Below are 15,243 nucleotides of genomic sequence, written 5' to 3' on the forward strand. Positions count from 1 at the left end.
TCCGGAACATACAAGCTTGAAACAATCATTGTCTTACATGTCCTGGAGTGGGGGGGTCAGGAATTGGGGCAGGGCTCCGCTTGGTGGTCAGGGGAACAAGAGGGTCTGCACTGGTCTAGCCAGCATGACGGTCTTGACTTCCTTCACGGGGGCTGGCTTCCCCAGAGAATAGTGGATAATTAGTACCAAAACGGAGAAAAAGACTTTCCTGTAATCCAATTGGATAAAAAATTCCTTCAGAACCTTAAAACAATTAAACAAACAAACAAAAACAACACGAGAGAGCCCGCTCAATGTGCCTCAGTGGCTGAGTGCTGACCCAGGCACCAAGAGGTCACCGGTAGGATTCCGAGTCAGGGGTGCCCCGGTTTCAGGCTGTAGGGGGCGTGCAGGCGTGCAGCCGATCCTGTGATCCCGTTTCTATCTCTCTCCCCGCTCGCTCCCTTCCTTCCACTCTCTCCGAAAAGCAAAGGAAAAAATATCCTCAGGTGAGGATTAACTAACAAACAAACAAAATCAATAAAAAACATTTTATTTTAATGAGAGAGAGAACAGGGAAGCTGGTGACCATTTATGCCCTAAACTCAGAAATCCCAGGGCCACTTCTGCCTTACTCTATAGGACAGGTCAAAGCAGGCACGTGTCCACCCCCATTCAAGGAGCGGGGATGTAGTCCTGCCCTCATTTGCATATCAATGGACCAATCAGGGACGGGGGCCAGCACTCTTCTCGACGTTAGCCAGCGTCACCTCGGCCTCAACAGTCCCCTTCCAGCTTCCCCCCCAGACTGCGTCTCCTCAGCAGGACCTGTAACACCAGCACTGAAGCAGCAAGAGACCCTCATTGGCGCTGTCTGCACTGAGCGGTCTCACACCGAAGCCGTCCCACAGCCCAGCCGTTCCACACACGGGCTGTATCACAACTGTATCAGAAAAGCCTCCCCTCATTACCGCACCCCGAGAATTTCCGGGGGTATTGCCTTGGTGGCCACCACCTTCAGTTGACAGTATTCAAGGGTGAGTCAATGAAAGAATAAATGCATGAGAAGTGAGCGCACGAGATTGACCCTTAGGGCCACCTGTACTTACTGCACCCCTAATATCCTCGCCCTGCTGGCTTTCCTGCCTTTCCGAGCGCCCCCTGTCTGTCAGCAGCCCCAATCAGACTGCTTGGCCGGCTTAGCCTGCTTTCCCCTCTCGGTAATAGGCGCCAAGTTGCTCCCGATGCCTTCTGGGGAATGTAGTCTTTGGCGCTTGTTTGCGTTTCCTGTTGGCTTCGGCATTAAGACAGTCACAAAACTTCCTTGGGACCCCTAAACTATCGCGATGGCATTGCATCTTGGGGATTGTAGTCCTCCGTTGACAGTTTCCGCTACAATCGGCTGCAAATGGAACGACAATTCCCACCATGCACCGTGAGAAAAGTTCGCTTGGGGCTAGCCCGCGAACTTCTGGGAGATATAGTTCTCAAACCTCACAGTTCCTTCCCTATCCTACAGAGCAGGCCGGCTCCGAGGACTACATTTCTCTATGAGCTCCCATTAGACCACGGCACCCGGCAGCGGCCACCATTTTGTTCCGCCCAAGGAGCCCCTAAGATGGCGGCGGGGGAGACAGTGAAGGTTGCAGCTGGACCCTCCGGGCTCTAGCCCGCCGTCTCCCCGTCTCCCGGCGGCCAGCCCATGGCCTGGCAGAGGTCCGGACCATGGACCTCCGCACCGTCGTGTACAATGCCGCCCGCGACGGCAAGCTTCAGCTGCTTCAAAAGCTGCTCAGCGGCCGGAGCCGGGAGGAGCTGGACGAGCTGACAGGCGAGGTGGCCGGCGAGGGGACGCCGCTGCTCATCGCCTCCCGCTACGGCCACCTGGACGTGGTCGAGTACCTGGTGGACCGGTGCGGCGCGAGCGTGGAGGCGAGCGGCTCGGTGCACTTCGATGGCGAGACCATCGAGGGCGCGCCGCCGCTGTGGGCCGCCTCGGCCGCCGGCCACCTGGACGTGGTGCAGAGCCTGCTGCGCCGCGGGGCCTCGGTGAACCGCACCACGCGCACCAACTCCACGCCGCTGCGCGCCGCCTGCTTCGATGGGCACCTGGAAGTGGTGCGCTACCTGGTGGGCGAGCACCAGGCCGACCTGGAGGTGGCGAACCGGCACGGGCACACGTGCCTCATGATCTCCTGTTACAAGGGCCACCGTGAGATCGCCCGCTACCTGCTGGAGCAGGGCGCCCAGGTGAACCGGCGCAGCGCCAAGGGTAACACCGCCCTGCACGACTGCGCCGAGTCCGGCAGCCTGGAGATCCTGCAGCTGCTGCTCGGGTGCAACGCTCGCATGGAACGCGATGGCTACGGCATGACCCCGTTGCTGGCAGCCAGTGTGACCGGACACACCAACATCGTGGAATACCTTATCCAGGAGCAGCCTGCCGGGATGGAGGTGCAGCCAGGGCTGGCCCCAGAAGGTCCCTCCGGTCTGGGATGCGTCAAGTCCCAGGGGGCCAGCTGTTGCCCTTCCTCCCCAGAGGAACCACTGAGTGAAACTTATGAGAGCTGCTGCCCCACCAGCCGGGAAGCTGCAGTGGAAGCCTTGGAATTGCTGGGAGCCACGTATGTGGATAAGAAGCGAGATCTGCTTGGGGCCCTGAAACATTGGAGACGGGCTATGGAGCTGCGGCACCAGGGCGGCGAGTATCTGCCCAAACCGGAGCCCCCGCAGCTGGTCCTGGCCTATGATTATTCCAGGGAGGTGAACACCGCCGAGGAATTGGAAGCACTTATCACCGACCCAGACGAGATGCGCATGCAGGCCCTGTTGATCCGAGAGCGCATCCTGGGTCCCTCTCACCCAGACACTTCTTATTATATCCGTTACAGGGGAGCCGTGTATGCCGACTCCGGCAATTTTGAGCGCTGCATCCGCTTGTGGAAATACGCCCTAGACATGCAGCAGAACAACCTGGAGCCTCTGAGCCCCATGACCGCCAGCAGCTTCCTTTCATTTGCTGAACTCTTCTCTTACGTACTTCAGGACCGGGCAGCCAAGGGCAGCCTGGGCACGCAAATTGGCTTTGCTGATCTCATGGGGGTGCTCTGCAAAGGGGTCCGGGAAGTGGAACGGGCCCTGCAGCTGCCCAAGGAGCCTGGGGACTCTGTCCAGTTCACCAAGGCCCTGGCCATCATCCTCCACCTGCTCTATCTGTTGGAGAAAGTGGAATGCACGCCCGACCAGGAGCATCTGAAGCATCAGACCGTCTACCGGCTGCTGAAGTGTGCCCCCCGGGGCAAGAATGGCTTCACCCCTTTGCACATGGCCGTGGACAAGGACACCACAAACGTGGGCCGGTACCCAGTGGGCAGATTCCCCTCCCTCCAGGTGGTCAAGGTACTGCTTGACTGTGGGGCCGACCCAGACAGTCGGGACTTTGACAACAACACCCCGTTGCACATAGCTGCCCAGAACAATTGTCCGGGGATTATGAATGCCCTGATTGAAGCGGGGGCCCACATGGATGCCACCAACGCCTTCAAGAAAACAGCCTACGAACTGCTGGATGAGAAGCTGCTGGCTAAGAGCACCATCCAGCCCTTCAACTACGTAACCCTGCAGTGCCTTGCAGCCCGCACCCTGGACAAGAATAAAATCCCCTACAAAGGCTTCATCCCTGAGGAGCTGGAGGCTTTCATTGAACTGCACTGATAGGATTCTGAGAGGGGAGAAACCCGGAGAGGTGCCCACACCAGTCCTTGCCATCTCTCGGTGAGCATGAAGCAGGAAGAAGGGCTCTCCCAACTCCATGGCCTTTCACCTTGCACAAAGCGGGGAAAGAAGTTAGCTATTGGTGCTAGAAGCCTTCAGGGTCATGTGCTCAGAGAACTGTCTTTCTCCAGGAGGACATGCACTACTTTCCACACATCCCATCTGCCTGGGTCTAGGAAGATGTTGCTTTCTGAGAGGCAGAGGGATCGAAGCCATTGTTTTCCTGTACTAGAAACAAGAAGAAACTGAAAATTGGGTCTGTCCTTCTTTGCCCCTTATGTGGCTAGATAAACCCAGCCACAAAATGCAGTGTTAGGAATGGGGCTCCCAGAGTGGAAAGTTGGAGACTCAAGAAGCAAGACCACTTCTCACTTCTTGCAGCACGGTTGCACCTCCCTCCCTCCTACGTTGCCATCGCTGTCCCACACAGGCAGGACTCTGCTTAGGGTAGCCTGCTGCTTGCACAGCTTGGGCTGGTTTGGTGTTCTGTTTAGTTAGTAGGTGGGCAGGCTACAGGCATCACAGGAGTTCTGAGGTTTTGCTGCCATATTTGTTTTTCTTAAGAATTTGAAATTTTCTCTCTTAAGACTTGATAGGTTGATTTTGTGCACCAAGGGTTTGGTCACGCCTGAGGTGGCCAAGGCCCTCAGGAGCAAGCTTTATTGTGTGAAGAATTTGGTGAAGGAGGTAGAAGACCATGGTATCGGTTCCTAAAATGCAGGCGGCTGTACGTTTCTTGAAACTTCACTCATTTGCCTTTTACTTGGGCCTCTCGTATTTCCAACCTCATTAGAGAAGTGTTTTTTCTAAAGAGGTTCAGGCCAAACGCCCAAGGAGCTGAGCTTGATGTGTTTCCCGCTGAGTGAGAACTTGCAAGGTGGTTTGGGGCTTGGTTTTCACAGATTCTGAGTTAGAACTGAAGGCCACGTCAGCCCCACAGATCACATACAAGTGCACAGTATTGTGGGTATAGCCACCCTAAGTGGCGCCAGCTACTCTGACCACTGCTCAGGTCTCCCTAAGGAAATGCTAAGTGCAGCATTAACTCCACAAATCAGCTGGATGAGACAGTGAATGCTGAGAGCTGAGGTGACACAAAATCGTGGCTTCCCATCACTCAGGGTATGAAGTGCCTGTGTTAGGGAACTGCTGCAGGGAGGTGGTTCTTGGGTAGCACTGCTTATGCCCTGTCGGCAGAAGGGGACTCTCCCTGGCCTATTTGGACAAGCGTGCATAGCGAAGGGGACAGAAGCTCAGGTCACATTCAGGACAGCAGCATCCTTACCCCACCCTCTCCTGCAGCCTTGTCAAATGGCAGCTGCACGGAGGCCCCAGACACCACAGCAGGTCCATGGATGCTCTGCCCTCAGAACACTAGGCCTCGTGTGGATGTGCAGTGTTACTTAGGATGCTATTTATTTACAAGACCAGGTTTTACCTTCCGTGGAGGTGGAAACAGCACAGAATAAAGAAATGAGGCCATTAACTTGTGAGTCCTGACGCTGGTGTTTGTCATTAAAAAGACAACGTTAGAAGAAAACCACCCAGCAGTTCCTTGCCGGGGTAGGTGGGGGAGACGGGAGGAACAGGGTGCCGCTGAGAGTAAAAGGCCATGGTGCCAGGCCACTTAAAGGAGTGCCCTCGGGCTGCCATCTCTAACGAGTTTTTTAAATATATATTTTATTGTTGATGATATTTCCCATTTTACCCCCCTTTACCCCTCTCCTCCCACCCTCCCAGCCCCTACTCAGCCCCCCAGGTCTTCACCACCCTATTGCCTGCGTGTCCATGGGCTCTGCATATAAGTATATAAGTTCTTTGGTTTGTCTCTTCTCGTCCCCCCACCCCCACATCAGAGTATGTCAGTCTGTTCCAGGCCCCCATGCAGGAGTTTTTCCGTATGTGCTGGGGCTCCGTGTGAGATTTCATTCAGAAATGGAGTTTCACTGCGGAGAAAGAAAAGGTGAAAACCCCCTGCCTTCGTCCACACCCCTCACTTCGCATGGAAAAGAGGGTGAGCTTGACCCTCTGCAGGGCGAGGAATGGCTGAGAAAACCAGAAAGCCTGCCAACTCGGTGAGACCACAGATGGAGCCGGTGGAATGCTGTGGCCCAAGGGGTCTGTTCATGAACTTGGTGGGTTTCCTAGAGCTGCTTCCAGCTTAGGAAAATCCAGGCCTCCCCTCTCTTTTTTTTTTTTACTGCATCTCAGTTGTGAAATTCTGGTTTTCTCCGCATTAGCACAAACTCCTACCCAAAGCACTGCCCGGTGGGGTTTTTCCCGAGCACCCACTGTTTGCCAGTTCCCGTAGGGCTAAGGCTCAAGCTGTTATTTCTGAGGTGGATGGTCTCCATGTCCTTGCCTCCTGTGGCCGTAGGAAAGACCCTGCCAGGCCCTGGTGACATTTTGCCTCCAGTAGTTCATTGGGCTGGAGGGCTCTCCCTCCTGATTTCACTGGGTGTCCAACAACCCTCAATAGCTAATACCCACGCAGGTACAACATGAATATATCCTTGCCTTAAAGGAGTGGATTTCAAATCCGCAGATGCTCTCAGAGCCATGTCCTGGGAGACACATAACTGCAGAAGCATTTATTGAGCCCCGACTGTATGCTGGCACCATTCTACGGGCCTCAAGTAGGTATCGTTACTTCTATTTTGAGGTGATACAGGGTGTTAGGAGGCTCACCAAAAAGGAACACGGATTCATGCCAAATGCTTTCCTTACAGACTTCCCAGTAAAGCCTTCCCAGGGTCAGGTGAGGGTTGTTTCAGCAGCTCAGAATGGGAATGACCTGGTTCCTCCGGTGTCCTGATACGGCAGCCAGCAGAATGGAAGGCATCTTTCTGCCAGCCAAAGGCCTAACGTTCACGTTCACTCGGATTGGGACAATCAGTAGCCCAGAAATGGGGGATGGGGGAGGAGCCCACCTCCCCAAAACATCTGTCCAAGTGACATTGGGGTTCTATAAAATGGAACCGATTCGATGGAGGAAGGCAAAAAAACAAAACAAGAAAGCGCATGATAAAATTATTACCTGTAATTTATCAGTGAAGAAACAAGTTCAGAGAGGCCAAGCGGCCTGCCCAAGGCCACACAGCCAGGATAATGACCCACTTCACTGATAGTTGAGCAAATTGAGGCTCAGTGAGGGGTAGGGATTTGCTCAAGTTCACTCAGCCAGGGAGCATGCAGCCCACCTCACCAGTGGGAGCCGCTACCCCACTCACTGTCACTTCCCACCTTACTTCCTGCCTCCACAGAACGGAAATTCTGCTCATTTGCTCATTTACTTGCTTAATAATGCCTTTCCCAGACCTTCCAGATCCCTGTGAGGGTCTGTCTGAGTCACTGCCATGCCCTTAGCACCCATGTGTTGAGTGAGTAAATGGATGAATGCCTGTCAACTCCCGAAATTCCAGTCCTTGGACGACTTGAGACAGCAGCAGGGGACACAGGGAGCAGCCCCTGATGGCTTGGCCATGCACAGAACCCGCCACCCCCATGGGATTCCAGCACTGTCATCTGAGCAGTGTTTACCAGAGGGGAGGGCCGGGGAGGGGATCGGATTGTCCTGGCCCGGAGTTAAAGATAGCACAGCCCCAATCACATCACAGGCTGGAAAGGAGAGATGACCAGCCCCTGGGACCGCTGGCACAGCAGGGCACTACATGTGCCCGGAGAAAGGACGGGTGGGGGTGTGGATTCCTGGGGGAGATTCTGAGGGCTGGACAGAGGGTGGTTCCAGCCAGTGGTTGTCACAACATGTGTTAGGCAATTCCCAGCCCAAGTTCAAGTGGCAACACCCCTCTTGCAGGGCCGGGGGAGGGGAGGGAACGTTCCCTCCCCGGCCCAGCACCTGTGGCTCTTGTAGGTCACAGAAGAGACTTTGAACTTAGGTTTTGAACAAGACATCTGAGATCCCCCAGGTCAACCCTCTCCCCCTGCCTTGTGCCCTAATGTCCTCCACTACAGCCCATCGAGCAATGATCTTGATAAAATGTCACCTCCTTGGCGAAGCCCTCCCAGATTGTCCAAGGCACAGCCCCAGCCACCTTCCACCACATCCCCCTCGTGTGTTTCCTTCTCAACCCTTAGAACCTTAACTCCTGTAACCATCCTTTTCTTTACACTCTTCCTTTGCTCATCATGTCCCTCCCCTAGAGTGTCCACTACACAAGCTCACCCCTGCAGTGTTCCCAGGCCCAAGAGAAGGCCTGACACAGAGCAGCTCTTTAAATATTTGTTGAATGAATAAATGAACTCACGTGGTTCATTCTAAGAAGAGCAAGGAGGCCTGTGCGGCCAGATCAGAGTGAGTGAGGGGAGCAGGAGGAGCTGGGGGCTGCGGGCAGATGGGGCAGGGCCTTCAGGCCCCAGGGAGCTGTTTGGGTGTTATCCTGAGGGAGACAGGCAGCCCTGGCAGTTTCAAGCCAAGGAGAGGCATGTCCTGATTTCAATTTTGAGATCCCTGTGGGTGAGGCTGGGGGAACGTTTGGGGTGGATCTAGAGACCGGGGGCGGGGGGTGGAGGGGTGAGCTATGCAGGTGTCCCAGCGAGCACGGGGGTGGGGGGAGAAGAGGGCTGGACCAAGTCATGCCATGCGTGGACAGATGTCAGATCTACTCTGAAGTTGGCTGGCAAGAGCTGTTGATCTAGGCTGGAGACTAGGGATTGAGAGGAGTCCAAATGGATTAGGTTTTGAGCCAGAGCCAGTAGGTGGGTGGATGGCAGAGCTGTTTAATGGGCTGGAGAGAAACGGAGCAGAGTTGTTCACCACAGGATAGCGCTTGGTGCCTGGTGGGCACTCAGTATCTGGTGACGAGTAAGAGGCTCTCAGGCCAGGGAAGGTAGGCCTGTGAGTTGCGGAAGTGGCTTAGCGTTGACTTCTGGAGGACCTCAAACTCAGATGTCATTTGGGACAGGAAGGTAACACAGGTGGGTGGGCACCTGTGGCCCAGCTTCAGTCAAAGAAGAAAACACAAAGAAAACTAGAAAATATCTTGAACTGAGATAAGACACAACACGTGAAACGTGTGGACTGCAGCAGCTGAAGCGGTGCTAGAGAGAAACGGGCTTTGAGTGCGTAGAAGAGAGTGAAAATGGAGAATCCTTGATCTATGGCAGGAGTCTGCAAGTTTTGGTCTGTGGGCCAAATCCAGCCTCCTTTTTGTAAATAAGGTTTTATTGAAACCAAAAGCTGCTTAAAATTTTTGTTAGTTGTTTATTGATTTGAGAAATAGAGAAGGGAGAAAGAAAAAAAAAACATCAATTTGTTGTTCCACTTCTTTTATGCATTCATTGGTTGCTTCTTGTGCGCTCCCTGACCGGGGATCAAGCCCACAACCTTGGGGCCCTAACAAATGAGCTACCCTGCCAGGGCTTTTTTTTTTTTTAAGTTTAAATTGAATGAAATACATGGTGAGGGTGGGGGTCCAGATTCAGTCCTCAGCCTACCAATCATTTCTCTGATTTAGCTTTTTCCTCTTTCAGGGAATGGGCATGCTCATTGGGCAGTGTGGAATAGTGGTTAGTACACAGGCCACATGACCTTGGGATCATCATTTCTCTTCCTTGTGCCTCAGTCTCTTCATCTGTAAAATGGGGTAATGGTAAGCAGCTGCCTCCTGGCGTTGTATGAAGGATTAAACGAGTTTACCCATGAAAACGTCCTGGCACACAATAAGTACAGTGGGGCCTTGACTTACGAGTTTAATTCATTCTGAGACCAAGCTCGTTAAGGAGCTCGTTAACTCAAATTACTCTATCAACTCAATGCAAAAAATTGGCCAAGAGACAGCTGGTATCTCAAAAAACTTGTTAGTTGGGTCACTTATGAGGCCCCACTGTACTCAGTAGAGTCCTAACTGGTTTGGCTCAGTGGATAGAACATCAGCCTGCAGACTCAAGGGTCCCAGGTTCGATTCCAGTCAAGGGCATGTACCTTGGTTGTGGGCACATCCCCAGTGGGGAGTGTGTGGGAGGCAGCTGATCGATGTTTCTCTCTCATTGATATTTCTGACTCTCTGTCCCTCTCCCTTCCTCTCTTTAAAAAGTCAATAAAATATTTATTTTTAAAAAAAAATGAGTACCCAGTAGGGCACTCATAGTTATAGGGCACCTATATGCACACCCATTTGTACATTAATACATGGACAAAGTTTTAAATTTTTTAAATAGTTATGTATTTATTTGAATGTGTCTTAAGGAACAAAGCATAGCTAGCTCTACCCAGCATGTGAGTTCACAGATGTTAATAAATGACCCAAGTTTAAAAATAAAGATGAGCTTAGCTGGAGTAGCTTAGTGGTTGGGCGTCCACCTATGAACCAGGAGGTCACGGTCCCATTCCAGGTCAGGGCACATGCCTGGGTTGCAAGCTCCATCCCCAATGGGGGCCATGCAGGAGGCAGCCAATCAGTGTTTCTCTCTCTCCCTCCCTCTCTCTCTCAAAAATCAATGAAAACATATTTTAAAAGAAAAATAAAGAAAACTTCCTACTGCCCTAACCGGTTTGGCTCAGTGGATAGAGCATCGGCCTGCGGACTCCAGGGTCCCAGGTTCGATTCCGGTCAAGGGCATGTACCTTGGTTGAGGGCACATCCCCAGTAGGGAGTGTGCAGGAGGCAGCTGATCGATGTTTCTCTCCCATCGATGTTTCTAACTCTCTATCCCTCTCCCTCTCTGTAAAAAAATCAATAAAATATATATTTAAAAAAAAAAAAACTTTGTACTTTATACAATTTTTTTTTTTTACTGAGGTAAAATTTACCATTGTAAAGTGTACAGTTCAGTGGCTTTTAGTATAGTTGCGAGGTTGTGTAACATCACCACCATCTAATTCTGGCGGGGGGGCGGGGGGGTTCATTTAAAGAAAATTAAGAAATTATCCACAACTCCAAGGAGTTGAAAAACCATTAATCCGGGGACAGTTCGACAGGTAAAGCAAAAGTTTGGGGATGCCAAAGAGCATCAACGCTTCATATGACAAAAGGGGACTCTGACACCCAGGGATGGGGTCAGGCACATCACATCACCCTCAGCCTGCCGGCCCCCAGGCCCAGGTGCCAGCAGAGCAGGAGGCAGTGTTTATTGGGTAGGGATGGGCACAGAGCCCAGTGAGGGGTCTGAGGGACCCCAAGGGAGCCTTGGAGAGGAGAGGAGGTTGGGCCAGGGCAGCTGAGAGGTCTCCGGCAGCTCCTTTTCTTGGGAAGAGTATTTTTTTACTAGTAACTTCCCTTGGAAATTGGAAACCCTGGACGCCTCCCAGGGCTATAATAAGGCCGTGTCCACTGACCAAGTTAAAAATAAAAGGTCCCCACCCAAGGGCGCTCCGGGCTGGGCGGAGGGACTGTGTAGGCTGGGCGGGGGTAGGACCTGCTCTGTGACTTAAGGCATGTGTCTGCCCTCTCTGGTCCCCAACAGCATTAGACTGATGATTTCCAAAGACCCAGTTAATGGGGAGATTTATATGGCTGGGCTGCCGCTTTAAGGAGGCTGTAAGCCAGGAGAGGGGCACTGTCTGGGGGTCCCTGTCCCTCAGGGTTCTCTTGGGAGGATACTCCCACCCCAGCCCTGAGCTGGAAACAGGAGAGGCTGGAAACACTGGCCGTCAGCGCCACCTGGTGGCCATGAGTGCTCATCGCCTCACCTGAGTCCACACAAAGGAAGCATGCTGTTCTCTGGGCCAGGAGACACATGTGCCCAGGTCAACCACACTGGCTCCCCTCCGTCCACAGGAACCCTCCAGGAACCCTCCCTGACACCCCCCAGAAACCTCTGTGTGCCCATCACACCCAGGACTACCCAAGTTGTAACCACCTAGTCTTATGTCTGACTCCATCACAGAGCTGTGAGCCCCGAGGGCAGGAACAGTCTGCTTTAGTCAACACTGTATCCCCTGAATCCGAAACCAACCTGGTATACAGTAGGTGCTCAGTATATGCTGTTTAATGAATAAATGAATGCACTGCCTGCCAGCAGGCAGGGAGGAAACCTGGGAGCAAGAGGACGTTTTAAAGATAAAACAGACTTAAACATAATTCGCATTAATTTATTGAGCACCTCCTGTGTGCCAGGCACTGGGATCCAGCAGTGCAGTCAACAGACAAAATTCACATCCTCACGGAGAAGGCAGGTGACAATGTGGGCAATGAACGAGTGACTTATTTTGTCCAAAAGCACTAAGTGTGATGGAAAAATAGAGCAGAGTCAGGGGGATCTGGTGGGGTGTAACTGTAAATGAATTTTAAATGGGGTGCTCAGAGAAGCCCCCATTGAGAGGGTGGCATTTGAGCAAAGATCTGGAGGAGGTGAGGAGGGAGCTATGGGAGGGTTTCTGGCGGGAAGGACATTTCCCAAGCAGAGGGAACAGCCTGTGCAAGGCCCCTGGGGCAGGAACCAGGGCTTTTGCAGGTTTGGAGGATTAGTGAGGAAAGCCTGTGTGGCTGGAATTGGGAGTGAGGCGAGGGGTAGAGAGGGAGAAAAGTAAAGGGCCAATGAAGGGGATAGGAACAGGTCCTGCAGGGTCTTGTGGGCCTCTGGGAAGGTTTGGGCTTTTTCTTTTTTAAAAAATATATTTTTATTTATCTGAGAGAGGAAGGAAGAGGGATAGAAACATCAATGATGAGAGAGAATCATTGATTGGCTGCCTCCTGCACACCCCCTAATGGAGACCGAGCCCACAACCCAGGCATATGACCTTGACCAGAGTCGAACCTGGGACCCTTCAGTCCGCAGGCTGATGCTCTATCCACCGAGCCAAACCGGCCAGGGCAAGGTTTGGGCTTGTATCCTGAGGGAGGGAGTTGGGGTCCCTGGAGGGCTGTGGGCAGAGGGGAGACATGACTAACTTGGGTCCTCTGGCTGCTGCAGGGAGAACACACTGTTAGGGCAGGGGTTGAACACAGATCAATAGAGCCTCCGAAAGGGGAAACTGGGTGGCTGGGGACAGGGGAGAGAGGGCAACTTTATCCAGATTCCTCTTTGGTGCCTTTGAATTTTGAACCATGAGAATGTATTCCTTGTTCACAGGACGTAAACTAAGACACATCTGTTGATTGTGCATTTGTGAGTAGTGCTACATTGATGACTGGGGAGGCTTGGGGGAGGGCGGGGGGAGGAGGTCTGTCGCCTCCTCTGTGTCTCACCAGGCTGGGCTGAATACATAAATTTGTGAGATTCAGATGCAGCCCACCTCCTGTCCCCCGTTCTGCCCAAGCCAAGCCACAGCTGCACATGTGCTGACACTGGGTGAAGCTCCTGTGGGCCCAGGGGTGGGAGAACATCTGTAAACTATCTCACCGTCTCAGAAAGACATCGTTCCAAGCAGGGACCCAGTACTGACCTCCAAAACCAAACATCTGTTATTTATTCACATTTCACAGTTTTTAAAGGGGAGAATTTTCAAGAGAATTTCCCTATTTTTCTTTAAGACTGGCCCAGCGGGGACATGAGATGTCCCCAGGAAACACCCAGGCCCACGGTGGCCACCAGGGGGCGCGGGTGCAACAGGGATGATAGCTGAGCCCCCAACTCTGGGAAACTGGCCCTCCTGCCTGGAGTTGCATGTCCTACATGGCCGCCCCTCAGGCATTGGCTGTGCTCTTTTCCCAGCCCCCGGCTCATTCCTAAGGTCTTAGCTTACTGCCTCCTTCCAGAAGCTTCTCAATTCCCCCCGGCGGACCGAGGGTCCCTTTTGGGCTCCAGCAGCCGTCTACATTTCCCCATCACAGTCTGTCTCTGGCTCTGGGCCATACACACTGAACGGACAGAACAGCATTGTCCCGGGTCACCTGCAGGGCGACCACTCAGCCATCACTGGGCCCTCGGGGCCTGCACAATAGGACCCCAATAAATGTTGGTTGGCTGAGCGGATAGATGAATCGACATTCTCCTCACTCACTGCAGGTAACGGGTCTGTGTACCCACAGGCTCACACTCAGCAGGTGCTCGGTAACTGTCAAAATTACCACCCATTTAACACGTACCATGCCCTGTGCTGGCTTCTGAAAACACCACAGTGACCAAGACAGATCTGTCCCCAGCCCTCTCAGGGTGGGCACATGTGGTGGAGAAACCATGAATTAACACGTAATGAAATTAGCAAAAATATTTCAAAGAATTTAAAAATCAAGACAATGAATGAACAGGCTGCTCCGTTTCTGTGTGGGCTAGAATTTAAGAGACCCCTGGCTCTTCCTGCTGCTCCTGAAGGTGACTTATGTGCTGTGTGACCTTGTACAAGTCACCTTACCTCTCTGGTCCTGTCTCCTCCTCTGTAAATTGGGGACAATGATAGTCTCCCGTTCCTGGGGCTGTTGGGAGGATGAAATAAGCCCATCTGCCCTAGTCCTCTAGCTGCCACCCTGGCCCCATCCGTCCTTCCCACAGCAGCCCCCAGAGGGCGCCTGTGAGCCTTTGTCAGGTCCTGGCCCTTCTCAGCGCCCAGCTCTCCAGGCGGCCACCTCCCTTGGTGGGGTGGGGAGCAGTGGGATCCAAGTCCTCCACGTAGCCCACAAGGCCACACGGTTGTACACAACCTGCCTCTCCTAGACGTCACCTCCTCCCTCCCTCCCTCCCCTCCAGCCAGAAGGGCCTCCTAGCTGTTCCTCCAACAGGTCAAACATGGCTTGCCCTAGGACCTTTGCACTGGCTGTTTCCTCTGCCCGGATCGTCCCCACCCCAGCCCACGCAGTTTTTTCCATAGCCAGTTCCGTCTCTTCCTCCAGATCTTGGCTCCAACACCACGCCCTCAGAGAGGCCCTCTCTGGCACCTGGGCCAAAGGTCCTCTCCTGAGACACTCCCACCACTGGCCCGGTTATCTTGCTTCCTTATTTGATGACTCACTCACTATTCCCCTCTCCTCCACCTCCAACTGCACCCGCTGCCTGGGAAGATCCTGGCAGGCCCTCAATCCATGTTGGTCAGATGAGCCAAGTATTCCCTGCCACTGTTGTGATGTGCAGCTGGCTCTTACCTCCAAAACCCCGTCCTGCCCCATGCACCCCAGACCCTATCTCAGGCTTTCCTCCCCCAGGTTTCACTTCATCTTTCTGGAGGCTGGGAGCAGAGCCCTCACAAAATCTGAGTCAGCCACTGAAAGCAAGTGGGGAATGACAGCCTGGGTGAATCATACCAGGCCTGCCCTCTGGGGCAGCAGGCACTGAAGGAAAGGGCATGCAAAGTCAATGTGCAAATCAGACAGTGGGGTGAAGGGGGCCTCCCGCTATTTGGCTCAGCTATTTGGCTCAGCCCCCCCAAATTCGCCTCCCTGGGCTCTCCCATCATTTCCTCCCTTGGAAGTTTGGCTTCTTCAACTGTAATCTCCCCAGATCCAATCCATGACTTTTGAGACCAGAATTCACCTCTTTGGGCCTCAGTTTTCCCCATCTGGACAATGGGCCCAACCATAGAAGCTTCTACCCCCGGAAGTCGTTTGGGGAGATTAAAATATGCTTAGATTTTTAAAGCCCCCAGAATCGTGAAGT

General features: G+C 53.1%; 1 protein-coding gene across 1 annotated transcript; it reads left to right on the forward strand.

Annotated features, from left to right (window-relative positions):
• The first annotated feature begins 1,488 nt into the window (after positions 1 to 1,488).
• On the forward strand, positions 1,489 to 5,239 carry FEM1A (fem-1 homolog A). Its single transcript, XM_006104828.3, has one exon. It carries the CDS (start codon positions 1,705 to 1,707, stop codon positions 3,691 to 3,693), a length of 1,989 nt encoding a protein of 662 aa, XP_006104890.1. The 5' UTR covers positions 1,489 to 1,704; the 3' UTR covers positions 3,694 to 5,239.
• Positions 5,240 to 15,243: the final 10,004 nt, after the last annotated feature.

This window comes from Myotis lucifugus, unplaced genomic scaffold (genome assembly GCF_000147115.1).
Source record: "Myotis lucifugus unplaced genomic scaffold, Myoluc2.0 scaffold_612, whole genome shotgun sequence".
NCBI classification, from domain to species: Eukaryota; Metazoa; Chordata; class Mammalia; order Chiroptera; family Vespertilionidae; genus Myotis; species Myotis lucifugus.